This window comes from Brachyhypopomus gauderio, unplaced genomic scaffold (genome assembly GCF_052324685.1).
Source record: "Brachyhypopomus gauderio isolate BG-103 unplaced genomic scaffold, BGAUD_0.2 sc34, whole genome shotgun sequence".
NCBI lineage: Eukaryota > Metazoa > Chordata > Actinopteri > Gymnotiformes > Hypopomidae > Brachyhypopomus > Brachyhypopomus gauderio.
In genome coordinates, this window is record NW_027506866.1 from 1,742,861 (window position 1) to 1,765,680 (window position 22,820).

At 41.9% G+C, this 22,820-nt stretch overlaps 2 protein-coding genes across 2 annotated transcripts; both read right to left on the reverse strand.

The window, feature by feature from the left end:
- Positions 1-10,326: 10,326 nt before the first annotated feature.
- LOC143485503 (uncharacterized) lies at positions 10,327-12,511 on the reverse strand. The gene is made up of 4 exons (XM_076984949.1): positions 12,398-12,511; positions 11,260-11,436; positions 10,826-10,936; positions 10,327-10,482 (listed from the first exon to the last, which is right to left on the reverse strand). Exons 1-4 carry the CDS (start codon positions 12,407-12,409, stop codon positions 10,327-10,329), a joined length of 456 nt encoding a protein of 151 aa, XP_076841064.1. The 5' UTR covers positions 12,410-12,511.
- A 2,430-nt stretch (positions 12,512-14,941) lies between these two features.
- Positions 14,942-18,626, reverse strand: LOC143485504 (uncharacterized). The gene is made up of 5 exons (XM_076984951.1): positions 17,692-18,626; positions 17,062-17,196; positions 16,677-16,769; positions 16,381-16,458; positions 14,942-14,958 (listed from the first exon to the last, which is right to left on the reverse strand). The coding sequence occupies exons 1-5, from the start codon at positions 17,777-17,779 to the stop codon at positions 14,942-14,944; spliced, it is 411 nt and encodes a 136-aa protein (XP_076841066.1). The 5' UTR covers positions 17,780-18,626.
- Positions 18,627-22,820: the final 4,194 nt, after the last annotated feature.

The window sequence follows — 22,820 nt, forward strand, 5'->3', positions numbered from 1 at the left end:
AGTATTTCAAAGTGCAAAAAGAGCAGAGCTCCTAGGTGTGTTAAACCTGATGTGATTCACTAAAATCTGTGCTCCTTATTTAAAAGGACTTCTGAGTTTAAGGATTTAGCTTTCTGCTAATTCAAAATGTTAAAAACGTTTGACTTTCTTCCTCTCTCTTTCATTTAGAGTGCAGGCACAGTAAGAAATGCACAAACATCTCCATCCTCAAGTAGAATCCATGTTGGGCTTTATTTTTGTCTGGAGGTCTGGCTGGCAGCTCTCATGTGGTCGGGAGGTTCTTCACAATCTCTCTTAGGCTCTTGCGGATATTGGAAGGTTGGTAACCAGCGCAGTCCAGCAGCGCGGGGCCCATGTGGGCATGAAGGGCTTGGCATAGGTGGACAGTGGCCCCTCTCACGCTTCCACCCCTCCCGTGGACCGTACCACTGTTGCTGGAGGTCCCCAGGAGCTACCAGAGCAGAGGGAGCACCTTCTGCTCAACCAGTTGTGGCTTGCAGGGGTAAAGTTCCCTAACCAGCTCTATAAAAAGGACATTTAAAAGGAACAATGATAAATAAATCAACCCTGGACAGCACTGGGTTATTACAGAAGCATTTTCTTAACCTAGAAAGATTTCATTCAATTAAAGTGACAGTATTTGGTAACTATGGTAACTCTCTGGAATGATTATTATCAATATTATAAATATTATTAATGAATATAGGAATTATAGTATTTCTGGTAAATCTTTTATCTTTTTTATATCTGGCATCTCTTAGCATATCAGTGGAATGACTTTCTGAAAGAATAGTTTTTTGATGTCTACACATACATTTGTTTAATGAGTTAACATGGGGCATAGTGGATGGGATAAAAAATCCTCATCATTTATCCAATCATGAATCGCTACCTTGGATTTCAGAGTGAGGACAGTGTCCCTGATGGTTGCCAGGTCTTTGGCAGGGATGTACTTTTCCACCATCTTATCAAAGTCGTGGTGGGAGGACAGGAACAGCAGCATACGCCGGCCAAAGCGCCTGAGACGAGGAACAGACCCCAAAACAGGAGAGAACCGTGAGGGACCCGTAACTCACAGCACACTGACCATTTATCTTACCAGCACAATTTTACAAGGCTGTCTGTGTCTAGAAAACACGATAGTGTATCTATTACTCTACAATTTAGCAGCATTTGCTGACTTCAGAGTATCAGACTAGGAGACTAAAAGAATCAGCAAAATATTACTATCTGGGAAACTGAATAAGCTTTGTAGAATTCTCGTTCTGATCCCAGTACTAACTTGGTTTCTTGTGAAGAGTCCTGTGCCAACTTGGAGACTGCAAGAATAATTCGCGGTGTGACGTCTTTCGCCCCAGACAATAAGCGGCCAGCACCAATCTTCTCTACCAAAGTAGCCAAGTGCCGAGCAGTACACTTTCTTACTGCAGCATTCAGATTACTTTTGAGGAAAACAGAAGGAAAAAAATAACTATTATAATAATAGTAATAACTATTAATCCATCCAATCAATGTATACAGTACAACTTTTAGCTTCTATAAAGAAACTTAAAACCCTTATGTATGATCTAAGTGCACAATCAAATGATCATATTCTATTCGATTGCTTAGCTTGCACCAGTTAGTGTACATGTGTATTTTTAAACAGAAAATGTTTGTATGTCCTCTGTGAGCTAGCTAACTAGCCTATTTTTTAAGCATTGTGAAGGGCAGTTTGGATCAGCAGAGCGGAGATGGAACGCAATAAAAATAACATATAAGAGGATAAATAACTAAAAATATTGATATAGGCCAGGGCAATATTTTGAAAGAACATTGGAGAGGTAAAAACAGCAGCCAAAATTAGTGCTGTGTTAGCTTCTTGTGACTGTTGTTGCTATCTGAAAGCCACAGTTTAAAGCTCACTGCAGGCTAACTGACCAGAGTCCTCCAGCGAGAAGGGCGTTCATGCTCCGAATGGGGGTGCAGTTCTGCACCATGCTGTCCAGAGCTGTGTCCATGTCCTGCCTGATGAAGGCATTGGACTCCGCTGCTTTGTGGAGGAGGACCTTAGCTGTAGCCTCCACTTCCTGGTCCATCCCTTTCTGCAGGCTGGAGTACAACTCCCTCAAGGACACCACCGCCATGCGGGACACGCCAGAGCGCAGGTTCAGCACCTGCAGGAAAGACGACGTTCCAGCTCGTTTTAGCCACATCCAACACTGCCACCGCCATCTTAATAAGTATAATCCACCACTGCAATGTGTTATGTAGGCAGAAATACCTTAATCACTAATTACAGTTAGATATGCCATCTGAATTTCAATTAGATGAGAAATGTTTTTATCAAAAAAGAATTTCAAAGTACTACGTTAAATCTGAGTACTACGTTCAAAGTACTACGTTAAATCAGAGGTTCAGGAGAGTACAAGGGTGCAAGAGAGTGTGTGTGAAAATATGATGCATTCTGTTCCCGTACTGGTTTGTGTGTGATACGTACATGTGTATAAGCTGAGGGGGAGAGAGAGATTGTGAAAGGATACACATTTGGGTCTTTGCGTTGTGATTCCAGCCACATTTTGTTGTCTTCAATCAGTCTCTGCAGCCTCTGGCTATCTAGCTCAGAGGAGAGACTACACACACACACACACACACACACACACACATAATGGAAAAGCACTGTATGAGTTCATCAATTTTCCTTCAAAAATCAACAGCAGCACTGACCCTGTGAGTGAGAGTGAGAGATTGTGAGCGAGCCTGCACAGGTGTGCAAGTGTGTGTAGTCACCTTGCTGGAGTGTATCCACTATATGCTCTGGTAGCCCTCATGGGATAGCGGGCACTGGTATCCATGGAAACTCCTAAAATCAGAGCAGTCTTAATACAGGTAGTGCGGTTTAGATTGAAGCTAATCTGAAGCAGGTCTCTACACTGCACCACACTTGCACTGGAAAAGATCGGCATTATCCAAGCACAGAAAATCAATGGAGGTCATCAACTATGCAAAAAAGGCTATAAATCCAGCAGTGACTGGTTTGTGCTTGAGGGAGAGGCAGAAGTTTTCTATTTGTATTTTAAAGGTTTTACGAGTGATGAAGAAATGAAGCATTAGTGAAAGTTACTGCAGCCCACTGAGGTGACCACTGCTCATCACTGCTAATGTTTGGGGTGTGTCTGTCTCTACGTACCAGGGAAGAGTTTGCTCCAGTGGGAGTTCAAATGAAGGTCAGACCCGTGTGTTTTTGGGACAGAACAGTGTAAGAAACTGTTCTGATTGGCCAATGAAGAGGAGGCGGGGCTTGGTGTCCATGCCCAGGACGGGGCAGGAGGGAAGGAGGAGGACGGAGGTGGCTGAGGGAGGGGCTGGACGGTCCTCCCAGTGAGAGATCCCAGTGCACCCAGCACTGTGTTCAGCTGGCCAGAGATCTGCTGCAGGGACTCTGCTAACTGCTGCACTTTCACTGGCACTGCATGTGCTGAAACAGAGAGGAAGACCAGGGTTTGGGTGTATTACTGCTAGAGAGATAAAAACATCAGACAACTATGAACCATCAAGACCAGAGTGGACTCTAGAGCTGCTTACAGTTGTGGGCAAATTTTTAGTTTTCACAGTTTGCTTCCTCAGTTTATTTTTTTAAGAACCTTTTGTCAAATGTTTATGTGATATAATGAAGTACAATTATTAACAGTCCATAATTGTTTGTTGCTAAACTGCTCCTGAATCGTTGGGAGAAGTTGTTCTGGAAGGATGTTTTGATACCTTCCCTTATTTATGGCTGTGCTTTGCTTAGGCAACATTGGGAGTGACCCCACACTTTGATGGTGTGAGGAGGCTCATAGCTGCCTCCTCTGTAGGAGACGCTCCTGTAGGAGACGCTCCCTGAAGCCTCCTTCATGCAACTGAAGCACTCTCCCCAAAGTCCTTAGTGACTGGATAAATGGTTGATTGGGGTGCATCGTACAAGCCACACTGTCCTTGCCTGTGAAACCCTTTTGATGCAATGATGACTGAACGTGTTTCCTTGGAGGTGACCATGGTTAACAGGAGAAAACGTAAACGCACCACTACCCTTTTAAAGCAACCAGTCTTCTCTTCTAATCAGCATGACGGATTGATGTCAGCTGTCTTATCCTCATCAACTTTTTATCTCCTGAGCTAACGAGATCATCACTGAAATGATCTCCATTAACTGAAATGGAGGAGCCGTAATGCAATAATTTTGTATTGTAATTTTGTATTGTAAAAGGTCATTTTCATCACAGGGAATGACTTTGCAATTAATTGCAATTCATCTAATCACTCTTCACAATCTAGAATCAATACAAATTGCCACCATAAAAAAACTATGGTAGTAAACTTTGTGAAAACCAAAATTAGTGCCTTCTCAAAATGTCTACCCGTGTGTGCGTGTTGTGCATTCAGAGTTTGTCTCTCACTCGTCTCCTCTTGGCCATACTCGTCTCTGCTCGTCTCTGAGTCTCTGACATCAAATGAGACTCTCCGATCTCCCACCAGCCGCTCGCCTTCATCACATGACAGCTGAGAAAAACATTGTAAAGCCCAGGTAGGTATTAATGTGGGTTTGTACGTAAGTGTGTGGGTGCAGGCATACGCGTGTGTGTGTGTGTGTGTGTGTGTGTGTGTGTGTGTGTGTATTACCTCCTCTGTCAGTGACGTCTCCAGCTGGCTGAGTCTCTCCTCTTTCTTTCTCAGGAGCGTGTGGTCCTTCTGGACCGTCTCCCTCAGCTTCTCCTGCTCACTCACCTCCTACAGCACAGGGGAGCAGAACATCTAAGAGGAACTACACTCATGCTTCCTACTGTCTCCTATCTGACCTGGCTACATGGCTGTAGGCACTGCAAGACCTAACGTGCTTAGACCCACCACGGCACTGAAACCGTCTAAAGTAGTCTTAAAATCTCTTAATATTCTCAGATAAAGGTCAATCACTCTCCTGGTTCAAATCCTACCTGAACGATCGTTACCAATTTGTACTTGAAAATAATGAATACTCATAAGGATCTGTATTGGGTCCCATGTTATTCTCATTATATAGGCTAGCAAGCATTTGTAGGCATGGTATTAGCTTCCATTGCTATGCAGATGATACTCAGTTATATATATCTTCTAATTTGGATGATGTCAATACTACTATCAAAACTAACAACTGCATCCAAGAAATAAAGAACTGGATGGCGTCTAATTTTCTTCTTCTAAATTCTGATAAGACTGAGGTGTTACTTCTTGGATCCAAGACTGCAAGAAGCAATTGGTCGAATCTTCTTATTACACTAGATGGCTTTTCAGTAACACCTGAATCTCCTGCTAAAAGTTTAGGTGTCTCTAGTGATTTGGATCTTTCATTTTTCACACACATATGCAATGTCACTAATGCTGCCTTTGCAACTTCATGTAATATTGCCAAGCTGAGACATGTACTTTCGGTATCAGATGCAGAGAAACTGGTCCACAATCTCATCAAGATTGGACTACTGTAACTGTCTTTTAACTGGATGCTCTAAACAGTCCCTGAAGAAAGTCCAACTTGCTGCATTTGAATCCAAGAGCCAGAGTCCTAACTAGGCCTTGAGAAGTCCATCACATTAGTCCTACTCTCTCAGCGTTGCACTGGCTCCTGGTTAAATATCAAACTGATTTTTAAATTCTTCTGTTGGCCTATAAAGCATTAAATAGTCCTCCACAATATCCGAGTTAACTCACTGCATACCATAATCCATCTCACCTGCTGCTCTCTCAAAGCGCAGAAATGCGCTCAGCTCCGAAAACTACAAGATTACAGCCGAAGGCAGAGTAATGTCTCAGTACCCTCATGCCTGTGGTCACCTCCAGGCCCCTCCCTTTAGTTATGCTGCTAGGGATAAGCCTGCTGGAGCCACATGCTAAATCACTGGCACGTGTACTATATATATGGAAGTTTAATTTGATTTTACATATTTAACCTGCATTCTGTATCTTGACTACATGTTTCTACAAAGACAATTCCATAAAGCAGCTAGAAGATGCTCTGGGTTGCCAGTGGATGTGCTGATGCTGTGGATGCATGTGCCAATACGGCCAGCATCCTACCTGAGGCCCAGCATCCATATTGGAGAGACTGTGACTGCTCAGATAGACACAGGACTATAAATATGAACTTAAAGTTGCTGGGCCAATGGAGCATGGCTTCCCTTTTGGGTCTTGGTCCTCCCAAGGTTTCTTCCTAATCCACCTAGGGAGTTTGTCTCTGCCACACTCGCCCCCGTCTTGCTCATTAGGGATCTGGACCCATGCGCTCGTGAAGCTGCTTTGTGACACCATGTTTTGTAAAAAGCGCTTTATAAATAAAACTGACTAGACTTGACGGACCTGGCAGAGAGGCTGAGCAGAACCTCCTGCAGCGGACCTCTGCGGGCTGGGGTTGGCCGTCCTTAGTGCCGCTTGTCTCGCTCTCAGACAGCTGGTCTCTTTCTCTAAGAACTGTCTTGCTCTCTGCAGAGAAACACCTTCACACGAGATATACTCCCGCAAGCTAGAGAGAAAGAGAGAGAGAGAGAGAGAGAGAGACAGAGAGAGAGAGAGAGAGGAGATTACAAACGAGTATATAAACATATGATAAATACATACAATCGGACAGCCTCCATCCCCACCCACACACACCCCCCACATACTCGTCTATGCTGCTGTGGTTGTTGTGGGAGGTGGGCACAGGGGAGAGAGGAGGTTCCAGGTCCTCCACTCCGAGGGAGCCCTCCTTCTCTCTGCTCTTCTCCTTGCTCTCCTCCTGTTTCTTTCTCTCCAGGTTATCGTCTCCATGCTCTCTCTGCTCCACCTCGCTGACAGACACAAACCACACCAACACAGATCTGTACATGTACACACTCTGTGTACCGTGTATTTGTGTCACCAGAGACCAGTACTGACTCGGTCAAAGCTAGTGTGTGTTTGTGTGTGTGTGTGAGAGTGTGTGTGTGTGTGTGTGTGTGTGCCCACACATGCGTATGCGTGTGTATATTATCTAAACCTCCAGCGTATCGACAGAAGTTGGTATACGTATACATTAGCCAAGTCTTCAGGATGTGTATTATAGCATGTTTGTGTGTATATGTGTGTGTGGGTGTGTGTGTGTGTGTGTGTGTATATGGGTGTGTGTGTGTGTGTGTGTGAGAGAGTGTGTGTGTGTGTGTGTGTGTGTTACCTGAGCCTTCTGTGGAGTTCATCACATCTATCCTGTAGAAGCACTGTATTGCTCAGTAGCTTCTCTCTCTCCTCCATCATCCTTCTGCTCTCCTCCCTCTCCCTCCTCCTTCCCTCTCTCTCTTTTTCCAGCTCCTCCCTTTCTCTCTTCCTCTCATCTCTTAGTCTGTCCAGCTCCGCACGCAGACTGTCCCGTTCTCTGAGGACACGTGAGAGAGCCTGGGACACACACACACACACACACACACACACACACACACACACACACACACACACACACACACACAAAACCTAGTATAACAGTTCACAATGACACACACACACACACACACACCTGGGGGACACACACAACCTAGCATAATAGTTCACAATGACACACACACACACACACACACACACCTGGGGGACACACAACCTAGCATAACAGTTCACAATGACAAACACACACACACACACACACCTGGTCATACACTCTCAGATACACACACACAAACACCTGGCCACACACTCTCAGATACACACGCACACACACACACACACACACACACACACACACACACACACACACACACACACACACACACACACACACACACACACACACACACACTCACACGCACCTCTATCCCCTTCTCAACATCATCTTCTTCCTCACTCAGCTGTTGTCTCCTCTTCTTCAAATCTGCAGCCTACAGACCAACAGTACGAACACACAGATCATTTTATCAGGCAGCTGAGTGACTGGACTGAAGATACACACACATGCATGCACGCACACATACACACACTCCAAACTTGACCTATTCATTTTTTTCCTTCAAAACAGGTCATTGACTCAGTTAACTTCTCAGCACAAAGAACTGACTGACGAATGATTAGTAACTTATAAGTACAGTTATAAGGGCACCTAATACAATGGAGCTCAGTGTACCAGTTGCACATACACACTCAAAGTAGCTAAAGTACCTGAGTTTGGAGTAGCACACACACACCTACACACACTCAAATAAAGCAGGTAAAGTACCTGAGCATGGAGTAGCACACACACACACACTCAAATAAAGCAGGTAAAGTACCTGAGTTTGGAGTAGCAGTTCCTGACTTTTGAGCTCTTTGGATTTCATGTCCAGTTGCTCCATCATCTTCTGCACTTCTAACTCCTAAACACACACACAAGAAAAACAAACAAATACAAACAACTCTCACCGTCTTTATACACATAAACACCCGACTGGGTCCGGCAGAAGAGGCGTTTTTGCGCGTGCGTATCGTGTGGGTGTGGGATCTTACTTTCTGCATGTGTGTTTTGTGGGTGTGTTGGAGCTGAGAGTCGAGCTGTAGTCTGAGCTGATCCAGCTGGGATGTGTGTGAATCCTGCATCCTCTCCTTCTCCTCCAGATGAGCCCTCAACAAGCGCTCCCTCTCCACGCTCTCCTGCACACACACCGTGTGATGAACACACATTGGCTCTGCCTCTCAGGTGATCACTGAGCTGTGAGTAAATGAATTCTCCCTACTGCACCTCCTCCAGGTGTTTGTGTCTGAGGGTGAGGAGCTGCTCCTGGTGCTCCTGCGACAGCTGCTCCAGCTTCCTGCTGTGCTCCCTCTGCACCTCCTCCCTCACCTCCTGCAACAGACCAGACAGCTGACCACACTCACACACACACACACACTCCTCCTCTCTCTTTGTCTTTTCTTCCTCCACGTCCAGCTCAGTCTCCTCTGCCACGCTGCTCCTGCTCGCTGTCCCCCGAACCGTCTCCGGCCTCAGCCAGCAGAGGGCGCTATTGTTCTTCAGTGGCTCTTGCAGTCCACCAGAGGGTTTGGAGAGTGAGGAAGAGGATGGAGGGGAGGAAGGCTCCAACATCATCCTGTAACACCCAACAGTGTAATGTTACCAATCATGACACACACACTACTCACAAAGTTATAGACATGTTTGGCTTTCAGGTGAAATTTATGGAAAACGTTCACACCTCAGTGATATTATACAGTATCTTGAAAGTAGAAACATGCAATTGTGATTTCCTCACTTAAAACAATTTATTGAAACAAAGTCAAATTCTCCGAGTCAATTTGCTGAACTTGTGAGCATTTGTGCATTCTGACTTGGAAGTCACACAATCTGACTGCACAACAGAAGTAGATTTAAGATTAAATATGAAAATGTTCAAGGACGATGTCCAAATTTTGAACTGAATTGAAGTTGAATTATCAAAAGCTGTGTGTGTCTATGCATGTGTGTGCGTGTGTTGACCACATTCTGGTATCAACAGCATTAATGAGACCAACCTCTCTGCCACTTGTGGTCTCATCTTCTCATCTTCCTCTCTCTCTCCATCTTTCTCATCCTGAGACTAACAGACGAATGGATAAATGGATGGATGGATGGACGGAAAGGAAGAAGACAAAAAGAAACACTGAAAGAAAGAAACACTCTGGTGCATGACCTCAAATAAAACCCTAACCTCAAATAAACTTTGAGGTCTCCTCACTTATGCCACTGCTATAGTGTTTGTAGAGAAAGACAGGCAGACAGACAGAGAGAGGGAGGGAGGGAGGGAGAGACATATAGGAAGAGAGGCAGTGTGAGTGTTAATGAGTACCTGCAAGGGTGGGTCAGGGCTGTGGTCTCTTAACGGAGTGAGATCTTGGCGTTCTGGTTCGGATCTCTCCTCCACAGGAGCACTGCCACTGACTTCACTGTCCTGCTCATACACAGACAAACACACCAACACATGCAAACACATATACATGAACATGCATGTACAGACATTCACAAGATCATTGTGTGTGTGTGTGTGTGTGTGTGTGTGTGTGTGTTTGCGAAAGGTAGAGCAAGGTGCTACAGTAACACCAAGATCACGTGAGCACACACAGTGATGTTAGTGGCGCTGTATAAATGTGTGTGAAAAGCTGGGAACATAATGTGTGAGTGAGGGAGAGTGAAGAACATCGTGGCCACCTCATACTGCAGTCCCCCTTTCAGGATGTCCAGGTCCAAGTGTATGTTCTGCAACAGGTCTGATGACCCTAGCAGACTCTACGTACACACAAACACACACCGCAACACGGATACAGAAAATCATTCCTCATACTTTACTGCACTGTAAAGACTACAAAGGTGACAGTGAGCTAAAAATCAGAGCATTATATTCTAGCGGGTGTTTTCACCTCATGGACAGACGCCGCCTTCTGCTCTTCATCCTCCTCTTCATCCACCTCCAGATCTGAATTAAATATGGGCGGAGCCAGACTCTCCAGCTGTCGTCCTCTTAGCGAATGCAAATTTGTTCCGGATACATCCTAAGATACACACCATCATACGCTCTACACCTCTGCCATGAACTCAGACCTCCATCACTTCAAAGTCAATTTGGTAAAAGCTAAACTTTGCAGAGGAGTGACGTGTTCTTTTACCTCCAGTGACGTATGTAGGGTTTGTTCTTACACCACCTTATAAAAGTATACAATGAGGTTTCATTCCCCTACTAGAGGATATAGACTGTACATGTTCACCCCTACTAGAGGATATAGACTGTACATGTTCACCCCTACTAGAGGATATAGACTGTACATGTTCACCCCTACTAGAGGATATAGACCGTACATATTCACCCCTACTAGAGGATATAGACCGTACATTTACCCCTAGTGAGGACTTTAAAGGATGAAGGTCTGTGGAGTTGCCCAGGGACCCTCGCAGTCCTGGAACTGAAAGGTCACACATCCCTCTCAGTGGAGCCAGAGGAGCCAGCAGCTGAGAGACAGTGATAGAGTGAGTGAGTGTGTGTGAGAGAGAGAGAGAGAGAGAGAGAGAGAGAGAGAGAGAGAGAGAGAGAGAGAGAGAGAGCTTTAGCAGAATGGCACACACAATTTAGCTTTCTTTCTCCTTTCTGCTCAACTTTAGGCGACTGCTGTCCTAAATCTTTTGATATACTTCGATGAGCAAATAATTGTTCAATTCATTTCAGTGTTCTTAGAAACACAGCAGTCAAGAATGTGTAGAATGGAAGAGAAAGTGTGACAAATATAACTGCTGTGTAACAAAATACATTTTAGGGTACACAGATCCAAACTCACTCTTGGGGCCTTCAGTTCCTCTGGTTCCTTCTTTTTTTTCTCCTTCTTCTCTTTCTTCTTCTTCTTCTCCTTGTTCTTTGTGGTTCCTGTGGAGGCGGAGCCTGAGATGGCAGAGGCAGTCCGGTGGACTGGCCCGTGGAGAAGTTGAAGTAATAAACTTCTCCAGTCACATCCTGACTGGAGAGTAGGAAAGGGAGACAAGCTCATCACATAGATAAACACACACATAAAAACACATGACATGTAGACAAGCCTAGGTTCTCCAGCACAGGACTGTCCACAAAGGTGTCAACAGGACAACATCTGAAACACTGAGTGGTGCTCTGGGTCTCATTGCTCAGATTAATAGTGCCAGAAGGCCAAGTCTACAAGCAAATCTGCTGCATAGAGTGATGAAATATTAATTTTATACTTTGCAATTGTTAGTTTTGGGGACAACTAACATTAAATATCTCCTGGATCTTGTCTTTGTGTGTTTTATCTATGAAGGTACTGACACCACTGTCACACCTGACAATAAGGTTATAACATACTTTCCCCCAAACCATTTGAATACAGAATCCAAAAATGTTAAATAACATGTTTCATATGTTAAAATGTGTCTGATCTTTCATGTCACATCAAACTCCCCAACTTCAAAAAAATCATCTTCTGCCTGTTATATTTTCTCTTGCCCAATCTTATTTCCCAGTCAAATTATTCAGTCTTCTCCAGACTTGCAGTTCCATGGTCTTTAAAAAAAAGTTGGGCTGTCTAATTTGCTCATCTAATCACCTAGGTCATAAGTGATTTAATGCCCACTTCTTGCAAGCTTCCAGAGAGTCCGTGTGACATTATGACACTCACAATAAAGTCCTGATGCATCCTACCTCTATAAATGGTACTTAAAATTATAACTGAGTTACAGGGGACAAAGGGCCTTGGTACGTCAGGTAATCAAGAACCTGAATGAACGGGCCAGCATGAATGAGACGTAGAGTTCTTGGAATGGAAGCCATTCCTCAATTAAGGGCACATTAGAGTATGCTTGGATTTTTCTAAAGGGAACCAACACTCACACCAACGCTCACTGCTCTGTGTGTAAGGATAAGAAAACTGTTTCATTATGGGTGACTGTATGAGAATGAGCTTGTCCTACCAGGGTTTCCATTCAGGAGGTAGTGGGGCTACAGCCACCTCTCTGGCCAGCCATAGGAGCTCTGGCTCCCTCTCAGGGTCAATGCCAATTTGTCTGGCAAAATCATGGATATCTGAGGAGCAATACAGATAAGAAGAATATACCCACAATAAGTATGATATTTTCAAATCAAGACAAAATCCCACAAATTCAAATATTTAAGTCCATAATGCATGGAGATTGATTCTATGTTATAAAGTGTAGCTATAGCTTGGACGAACATACAGGAGTCCCAACTGGAACTGTGTTGTTAATATTATTACTATATATTATAATATTATTATATATTATTAAGTTATTATGTCAATGTTATAATTTAGTTTTTAAATGATGGAACTGTTGTAGCTTGTAGACTTTATCAATGGTGGATATTAAATTATACAATTTCAGTAACATATATTAAAGTTCAGGGCCGGAGTTCAGGGCCACTTTTTCAGCCCGGGAGTTTCATGCCCAAATCCGGCCCAAAATTATTTTTCCATCCCAATCGGCCCAAACTAGAGATTGACATGAGCCGGACCAACGAGAATCCTCCCGAATCTCCCGATTAGCCACTCCGGCTCTGTTAAACATGGCAAACTTTAAAATTATGTTTTGGATTGTACTTTTTACAATGCTGTCCCCCGTTGCCACTACAAATCGACTGAAATACTCACCTGAGGAACTGTATCGACTTCGGGCTAATTATGAACTTCCAACTGAACTCAGATTACATCGTGACGTTCTTCGTCGTTCAAGATATGTTCATCGAGGATCTCGCCGAAATTTCAGTTTTAGTGGTGGAAATCCTGGAACTATTTGTGCACTTTGGTCTTCGCGACAGCGGCATCAGAGGAGCTCTAACCGGTCTGTGGATCATGGTGTGCTAATGCCAATACCTAGAGCACTTGTGAGTGCATACGCGACTTGTTTTAAGTTTGCTCTTTATAACATTCGGTCCATTACCAACAAAGCCCTCTTGATTAATGATTTTATCACGAACAATAACCTGGACTATTTCTGTTTGACGGAAACCTGGCAGCGAGAGAATGATTACTTCCACCTCAACTCAGCAACTCCACCTGGATTTGTTCATATGTGCAAACCTCGCTCTTCTGGTAAAGGCGGCGGTCTTGCGCTGATCTATCGCGAGAGTTTGAAAGTAAGACCAGTCTCTGTACCTGAACAGTCCTCGTTTGAACTTTTGGCTTTTGAACTTTGTGGACCTATACCTACCATTATAGCCGTCCTGTACAGACCTCCGAAATCATCAAGTACTTTTATCAATGAACTTTCAACAGTTTTAACTACACTTAGTGCATTATCTCCTAATGTCATTTTAACTGGAGATTTTAATGTTCATTTCGATGATGCTGATCTTATGCTTACTAAAGATTTTAAAGCAATGTTAGACTGTTTTGGCTTAACACAGTATATCAATTTTTGTACTCACAATAAGGGACATATACTTGACTTGGTCTGTTGTTCTGGCATCATACCATATAATATAACTTCTACTGAATTACCCATTTCGGACCATAAAGTTGTGCTATTTAACATCAACTTAATATCTGGTAAATCAAGGGTGAAGCGTACAATATCCTATCGCAACATTCGTCATGTTAATCCTGAAGATCTTTTAAGTTTCATTGGCTCAGAATCCTCTTATCCATCTACTGTCTCACCTACTGATCTAGTGGACTATTATAACAATAGTCTATCCCTTGCATTGGACGCTGTAGCTCCGTTGAAAACGCGGGTTGTTTCATTTACACATAGTGCTCCATGGTACACCTCAGAGCTACATCAGCTAAAAACAAAAGGTCGACAACTAGAGAGACTATACTCTAAGACTGGACTTTTAATTCATAAACAAATGTATTTTGATCATGTACTCCATTATAAGAATGCACTCTTAACAGCAAAAACGAATTATTATGCGAACATTATCGGCATAAATGCAGGGAACACTAAAACTCTTTTCCGCACAGTGAAAAGATTACTCAAACCTTCCGATATAAATATGAGCAGTAACTCAACTGAACAATGTTCTGTTTTTTTGAAGTTTTTTAATTCTAAAATTGCTGAAATCCATAAGCAGCTAATTTCTGATAATGGTATGCAGTCTAGTTCACCACTAGTGAGTGTTATGAATCTGTCTCCATCAACTGTTCTGTGTGATTTCTGTCTTCCAACCGAAAGTCACATCTATGAACTTATTTCAAAATCAAATAACTCCACATGCAACCTGGATCCTATTCCCACAACTTTAGTTAAAGCTTGTTTACCTTCTATTGTTTCTCTGATAACCTTAATTATTAATTCTTCCTTGACTGCAGCTATAGATCCGCCTGCACTGAAAGTTGCTATGATTCGACCAATTTTAAAAAAACCTGGTTTGGAGCCCAATGATTTAAATAATTATCGCCCTATTTCGAACCTACCATTTATTTCTAAAATTCTTGAGAAGGTAGTTGCAGCTCAACTTCAAGCTTACCTTGATGACAATAATCTTTTTGAACAGTTTCAATCTGGTTTTCGTCCTAAACACAGTACAGAGACAGCTATGGTCAAAATCACTAATGACCTTCTCCGTGCTGCTGATTCAGGCTTGGTTTCAATTTTAATTCTTCTCGACCTCAGTTCAGCCTTTGATACAATATCACATCAGCTTCTTTTGGATCGGCTGGCTGGTATTGGCCTCTGTGGCACTGTATATCAATGGTTTGTCTCCTATCTTGCTGATAGAAAACAATTTGTTCAAATTCAGGATTCTCGATCAGAGACTTCCAGAGTTTGTCACGGTGTACCACAGGGTTCAGTATTAGGGCCACTTTTATTTATTATATATCTTCTTCCTCTTGGCAATATTTTTCGATATCATGGGATTCATTTTCACTGTTGTGCTGATGATACACAGCTCTATGTGTCCAGCAAATCAGCCTCTGTTCTTACTTTGGATTCACTTACTGCCTGTATCCATGATCTACACTTATGGATGACAAGGAACTACTTAAAATTCAACAACAGTAAGACTGAGGTACTTCTTGTGGGTTCTAAGTCCACTATCTCAAAAGTTTCACCTTGTTCTCTTCTCATTGCTGGAATCACTATACCTGTCTCTACGCAGGTTAAGAGTCTTGGTGTTATTTTAGATAGTACACTCTCTTTCTCTGATCATATCAGCAAGGTCTCTCGGACTGCCTTTTATCATTTGCGAAATATCTCCAGACTACGTCCTATTTTAACACAATACTCAGCAGAGGTTTTAGTTAATGCTCTGGTTACATCGCGCATTGACTACTGTAATTCAATTTTGGTAGGCATTCCTAAAAAGATTATTCACAGACTCCAGCTAGTTCAGAATTCTGCAGCACGAATTATTACACGCTCAAAATCTTTTGATCATGTCACACCTCTGTTGATTCAGCTGCACTGGCTTCCTGTGTTGGAGCGGATTCAGTTTAAAATTTTGCTTTTAACTTTTAAGGCACTACATAACCTCTCTCCTGGCTATTTAGCAGATCTCCTTCAGATATACACCCCATCCCGTTCTCTGCGGTCTTCATCAGCACGCTTATTGGCACTTCCTGTCATTAAGCTTAGCACAGTGGGTTCTAGGGCCTTCTCTCATGCTGCACCTAACCTTTGGAATTCACTACCTTATCATATTCGGATGCTGGATTCAATCGCAGAGTTTAAATCTGCTTTAAAAACTCATATTTTTAAAATTGCTTATTCACTTAATTGACTGTGTTTATTTTATTGTATTTTTTACAAAGTGGATTGTTTATATATTCTCTGTATGGGTTTACTGTTTATTGTTATTTAATGTGAGATGTAAGGTGACCTTGAGTGACTTGAAAGGCGCCATTAAATAAAATGTATTATTATTATTATTATTATTATTAAAGTTTTATCCGGGGTCCTAAACTGTAACAGGTAGTATGCGACAGCTAATGTACCTTGTTCAGATGGGATATAATTCTCATCATAATCCTCTTCCAGGATCAACTGGTCTCCAACTGGTCTCTGAAGGGCATCTGCTGTCATGTTGATTGAACATTAAGAAAAAGATTATGAATAACAGTGCAGTAGACAGATCACCTCGCCATATTGTCTCTAAACTCTCCGTGGTACCGTTCGCTAGGCTAACCTAACTAACTAGCCAATAATAGAATTCCATAGCAATAATAGCGTCCACAGCAACCGTAGCATTCCACAAAAAGCAACGTTATACCCAAAATACCCAAATACCCACCAGCAGGCTGGAGGTTGACTGGATCCATCTGTTTCAGGACCTCGCCTTGAACATGGGGCTGAGCAAGGTGTCTCTGCCTCTCCATGTCAGGGCCTAAATGCAAAACACCAACCCAGGGCACAGAGGAATGTGTACTGTTAAGATCATCAGGTCTATAAGAAGGGCTACAGTGCCATTTGAATTCATTACAATGTTGAAGAATATGTCATGTCATATTTTCTGATAAAACTGATGTTTTACTGGTCAGGTCATGTGCAGAAAGCTGATGGTTCTGCACCTCTGCCAGTCCTTACAAACAAATGTAATAAATGTTTTTTTTCTACTTCATCATGCATGGTTATTTGGTTTGTTGAATACGCATGTAATCTTCAGTGTTACACAGTACCAGTGTGGAGTGGTCCTTCTACAGGGGTGTTAACATGGCCGACATCTGGGGGTCCCGCCGTCCTTCTGTGAGGGAAGGGTGCTGGTCCACAGGGATCCGTGTGGATCACTGTCGCTTGGGGGTTGTAGGGCACACCTGAAAATCCCACAGCAGGTAAAGTGAAACCCAGCACGCCTCTCAGTGAGGCTCAAATGCCTTGTAAGTGTTTCCCAATGAACAAGTGATTATAAGAAGGGCTATGGTGCCATGTGATGTCATCAGAATGTGGGGAGAAAGAATTTAAGAATTTAAGAATTTGTGATGTCATGTTAGAAATCTGTTTCTTTTTAAAAATGTTTATTTTTATTTGCTTTTTCCATGGTCAAAGAAATCAAAGAAATAACCCATGGTCTATTAATTATATTATCCTGTACCATGTGTAAATGTAAAATAAAGATCTTGACAGTTGACAGTAGAATAAATATACATGTTATTTTTCTGAACCTTAGAAACCTACTACATAAATGTGTATATTTAATTTTTTATTATTATGATTAAGCCTATGGAAATCCATACTCATAAGAACTAAATATACTGTCTTACATAGAAGTATAAAATTATGTATAGTATATGAAAATGTATTTTTCTCACCATGAGTGGTAAAACCTGGTGTGTCTATGAAGTTCTTCTGTTCCTGCCCAGGCCTTGGCTGGTCGGTTCTCCTGTGGAAAAAACTCATTCTCGAGATAAAAAATTAGAAAGAATAGAAAGATAGAAAGATATACAACAAATAGAAAGATATGGGATTGTAAATTAAATATTATTTGTGAGATTTGTAATGTTTGTAAGTATTGTAAATCACAGCAAAATGTCATGCGACTACTTCTCAGCTTTTCAGCATCGAAATTGAAATCCAAACATTCCACCTTCCCAACCAAACATTCTAATCCAAACATTCCAAAGTTGAGTAGCACGTCATATCACAATTTCCTATTTTTTTAACCAAAACACCAAATCAGCCAGGCTGCTACAATAACCTGATGCAGCCTGGCTTGTACCCAAAGGGTTCATACCAGAGACCGTATATATATCAGTAGCGAACCGTGACCATTAAAAGTGGGCCCCCCTTTCCTAATTAACTGCAATAAATAAAAAATAAAAAACTGAGACGACAGTACAGCTTTAGAAACGCAATAAACAATAATATCTGTACTAGATAACTTTTTAAGCAAAATAAGGTTCCAACAATATGGTCCACAGCTCCGTGATCCTCTTTGTAAACAACGCGCACGTCAGCTAGCGTTGCCACAGCGGGCGGAAATTATCATACAGTTAAGCCCGCCCACTAAGAGGGAAGATATGATTGGTCAATTTTACTGTCATTTGAAACTAGGTGCACGCACCACTTCGTCGTTTGGTGTAAGGATGTAACCATATTTCCGGTTGGTATGCGGAAGTGCAGATGTTTATGGCCGAGTCTATGAAATTCACAAGGTGCCTGTTGGAGTTACCGAAATTTACCGTCAACGATGTGCGTCGTATTGTCAGAGCATCAAGTACAACGCCACAGAGTAAACTTGAAAAGGGTTTCAAGTTCTACGTTTCATCCTACCTCTGCAATTTTGAAGGTAAGTGGCTGACGCTAGTTAGCTAGCTAGCCTGAGGTGGCAGTCTAATGAAGTGATGTTGTTTTTAGTAACGAACCGACCTGTCCTAGTACTAGAAATGCCTTTTAAAAACATGTTTGTATTTCTGATGGAAGTATCAGGCAAAAGTAAGGCTAACGAGATAACAGTGAGGGCTCACTGCTACAGATCTATGAAGAAAACAGATACGCCACACCAGCTGAGAGTAGGACTGGTTAAAATGACACGAGTTCTGTTCAGTGTCACGTTCAAAGTTCTGTTGAACAAGTTCAAAAGTTAGTTCAGCACAAGTTCAATCTTTTATCCTTGCTCTTACTTCACGTAAGCTGTGATAGCCATAGGCATTGGTTTTCAAAGCTTACAATGGTAGCCAAATGCAGAGTAGCTGAGTGGGAATCATTAGCAGTCTGTTTTGCCTATAGTAAACAAATGGGAGTTTATTTTACAGTTCGAGCTATTGTTATCTACCTCTATGACTCAAAAGCAGAATATAGTCCACCTCAGCTATTCTTCAAACTGCATTTTCTAAAATCTGTCAATCTCTTTCAAATCTTTTATCTTCTTTATTAACATATGGCTTCAACACTTACACCTATTAACATATTCTGATAACACTCTTCAAGAAGCAGTTGAAGTAAAACCTGCACTGTTCTGTTGTTGGTGGTGGAAACAACAAAATAATATAAATATAAGTAGGCCTGTTTCACTCCTATGTGTAAGCATTTCATCTGGAGTGAAAATGAAGTTTAAATCTAAAATATATTTTATAGTTTATAGTTGCTCAGTGAACTAGTAGATTGAACCATGCACAACACTGTAGAATAGAAAGACAGTATAGCCAAGTGTTTTAGGAGTGATGCAAAACAGCACAAACGTTACATGAGACAATAGACAAGTGACATTCATAGGGTTGCAACGGTATGAGATTTTCACGGTATGATAACCGTCTCAGAAAATACCGCGGTATCACGGTTATCACGGTATCACAGTTAGTTTGTATATTATTAAAAGATACACCGACCCTTAAAGAAATTACAACAAGTTATTTTTGTTCAATTAACTATTTATTGTAGAAACCTGGAACTATTGTATACAAAATGTGTCCTTTAAAAAAATAAGCTGTACACATGTTTATATAAATACTGCAAAATTAGAGAAACCTAAATCATGGATTTCAGTACAATTATTTAAGTTTAAATTATTTAATATCTGATAAACTCAGCCTGGGTCAGTGTCTGATCAACAACTGTTGTAAACGTCCGTTGTACTGCCAAGTTAGAATATAACCAGATACTGCAGGAAGAGAGGATTTATTTCTGACATCATCACAATAGAGATTTCTATTTTAAGGTTTTCACACCGAGTCTGGTTTTAACATATCAAAAACAGGTACGTTAGAATTTGAACGCATGTAAATTAATAGCGTCTTTCACATCCAGTGAAAGCAAGGACCATAAAAAGCTAGGTTTATACTTTCACTAGTGACCGTAGCACGCGACTCCGCACAGTTCTTTTGTCTTACGTTAACAAATACGAGCCTCTTTTAATTCCAGGATGAAACATGAGAGAACGTGAAGACGTTAAGATTGGGCGTTTTGGAAATAAACAACCATTAAATAATGTGATGAAAAAGCGAATTATTTCGAGTATATTTATAAATATTTAACTTAATTAAGTTTAAGGTGCTGGGAAATATTGAAACGGACCTTTAAAGTGACGTACAAGTGTTTTAATTCCACCTTTTAAACGTGTATGAATCCTGCAAACATGACTTTGTTCATTTCGCTGAGGCGCAGTGCGCGCAAAGTTACAAAATTCGAGAGGTGCACGACCTCGCGAATCGACAGCGCGCGAGACCCTCGCGCACGGGCGGAGCCACCGCGATTACGTCATTTTCGCCGCTGGTTTTAGTTTAGCTTTTTTTTTGTTAAAAAAAAGCGGAGCGGAGTTGCGCATGCGCGGGTCAGTTTCTCCGCTGGCTTGCTTTTTACCGGTAATAAGCAAACGCACACGGTATGATAACCGTGCATTTTAATACCGTGGTATACCGTGAAACCGGTTACCGCTGCAACCCTAGACATTCACCACTAACAACATGATGGGACAGAAATTGCGCCTATTGACATTGCTGAAGTCTTCTTTTCAAGATATTACATTTTGCCTCTTGTGTATTTCAGATGACATTACGTGATTCAATGCCAGTTGTGCTCATTAACAGCAACTGCTCTTGTGTTGCTGGTTGCGGAATCTGCAACCACTTGGTTGCATTGCTTTTCCAGACTGCTCATTATTCTGAATCTGGCATGTCTGTCGTGCCTCCTGTCCTTTCATGCACACAGACAGAACAGAAGTGGCATAAACCACCAACAATGGTTTGTCTTATTTCATTATTTAATGTTAGTTAATGTATCACAGTCACTTTACTAACACCATCTTTTAAATTAATAGGGGGTGAAGCCTGGACCCGTGGATGCCATGGTTGTCCTAAAGCCAAAACCAGGTGCTACTACAGCCAGTGGAGTTAGGTATGTAGTACCAAATTTAATAGGCAGATTACAGTGTGTGGTGAAAAAATAAATGCTTTTGATCATCTGATAAGACCCTGTTCTCTTCAAAATTTAATTTAGCCTCGTTGTACTTCAGATGACATGTGATATGTGATTCACAATCAGTTGTGCTGGAGAACAGATTACAATGTGTAAAAATAAATGTTATTCACTCTTCTTTTAGTACACTTTTCAAGGGCTACAGCGGTGAGCTCCCACACCGGGCCACCCTCAATCCTGGACCGGTCTACGCTGGAATGAAAGCAGATTCTCTTCCACTCATCTGCACAATGAACATCTCGCCTGACAAGCCACTTGTGGACTCCATCTTTGGGAAGGTACAAGTTGGCCGTGTACTGTCCTATCAACAACCACCACCTCCATCTGACAGTGTTGTCATACATGAGGATGCACCCCCATTCCCGAGTCTGCCACTAGAATGTTACCATCTAAGCCCACCTGAATATTCATTTGTGCCAACACACCAAGAACAGCTACACCTAAGCTCACTTTCTGTGACCTTGTCACAGTCACACCTTATTGAGGAGGCAACAAGATCGCAAAGTGCTACACCTGAGTGTCATTCACTTAGGAGAGAAAGAGTGACTGCCTCACATTTCAGAGAGGTGAGCCACGTTAGAGGTCCAGGTGCTGCAGAAAGCCTGGCAGAAAGGATAATCCGAGGGACACGACAAACAGCACACATGAAGAGGGGACTTGAAATGGAAACAGGGGCCTTAAAGGACTATGCAGTTCTGAAAAACTTGAACTTGACCCACTTGAGCGTCCATCATTTGGGCTTGTTGAAATTAAGTGCCCAAATGCACAAAGCTATGTAGACTGCAAATTCCTCAAAGTGGCACAAGGCCTACACAGATTGAAGGAGAGCCATTGTTATTATTGGCAAATCCAGGGCCAGTTATTGATTACTGGTATGCAGTGGTGTGATTTAGTTATCTGTGCCCATGATGATATTTTTGTGCAGCGAGTTTAGAGAGATAGCAGTGTATTAGAAGAGGTGAAAAGGAGGTGTGACATGTTTTTCTTTAACACTTACATGCCAAAATACCTCTCTATGCCCAAGCAATAGAAAATCATAATGAACTCATGAACAATTAAAACAATTTCAAATTATTCTGTCAATTGTATTACTATTGTATTCATTTCATTTTTACAAATACAGTAAAAGTTAAGAAATACATAATGTTGTATTGTGTTGTCAATTTTACATATAAAAGTGAAAGCATTTTATACTATTTATCATATTGCACTGTACCTTAACATTGCAGCCAATATTTACAGACTAGCATGACCTAAAGCAGGGGTCGGCAAGCTTTTTGACTCGGAGCCACAAAAGCAAAATAATTGGAAATTTATTTCAGTGACGATGACATGTCACTCAAGCGAACCGAAACTAAATACTGGACATTTGTGAAATTCCACCCGAACATTTTTTAAGTCTCAAAAATAATATACGTTAATTAAATACTCATTAATTCTATTCAAAAGCTTAGCTGCATGCGGCTCTGGAGCGGCGGCTTGCCGACCCCTGACCTTAAAGGGATCATTTTAAGGTTGGAGAAAATAT

Bases quoted from the DNA above. Each gene is read 5' to 3' on its own strand.
- LOC143485504 (XM_076984951.1), bottom strand. From the start codon at position 17,779: ATGAGTTTTTTCCACAGGAGAACCGACCAGCCAAGGCCTGGGCAGGAA. The intron at 17,197-17,691 runs GTGAGAAAAATA...TGGGATTTTCAG, and splicing joins ACCAGGTTTTACCACTCATG to GTGTGCCCTACAACCCCCAA. The intron at 16,770-17,061 runs GTACTGTGTAAC...TTTTGCATTTAG, and splicing joins AGAAGGACCACTCCACACTG to GCCCTGACATGGAGAGGCAG.
- LOC143485503 (XM_076984949.1), bottom strand. The intron at 10,937-11,259 runs GTGAGTTTGGAT...ACTGTCTCTCAG, and splicing joins AGGAACTGAAGGCCCCAAGA to CTGCTGGCTCCTCTGGCTCC. The intron at 10,483-10,825 runs GTAAATGTACGG...TGTGTATCTTAG, and splicing joins CTTTAAAGTCCTCACTAGGG to GATGTATCCGGAACAAATTT.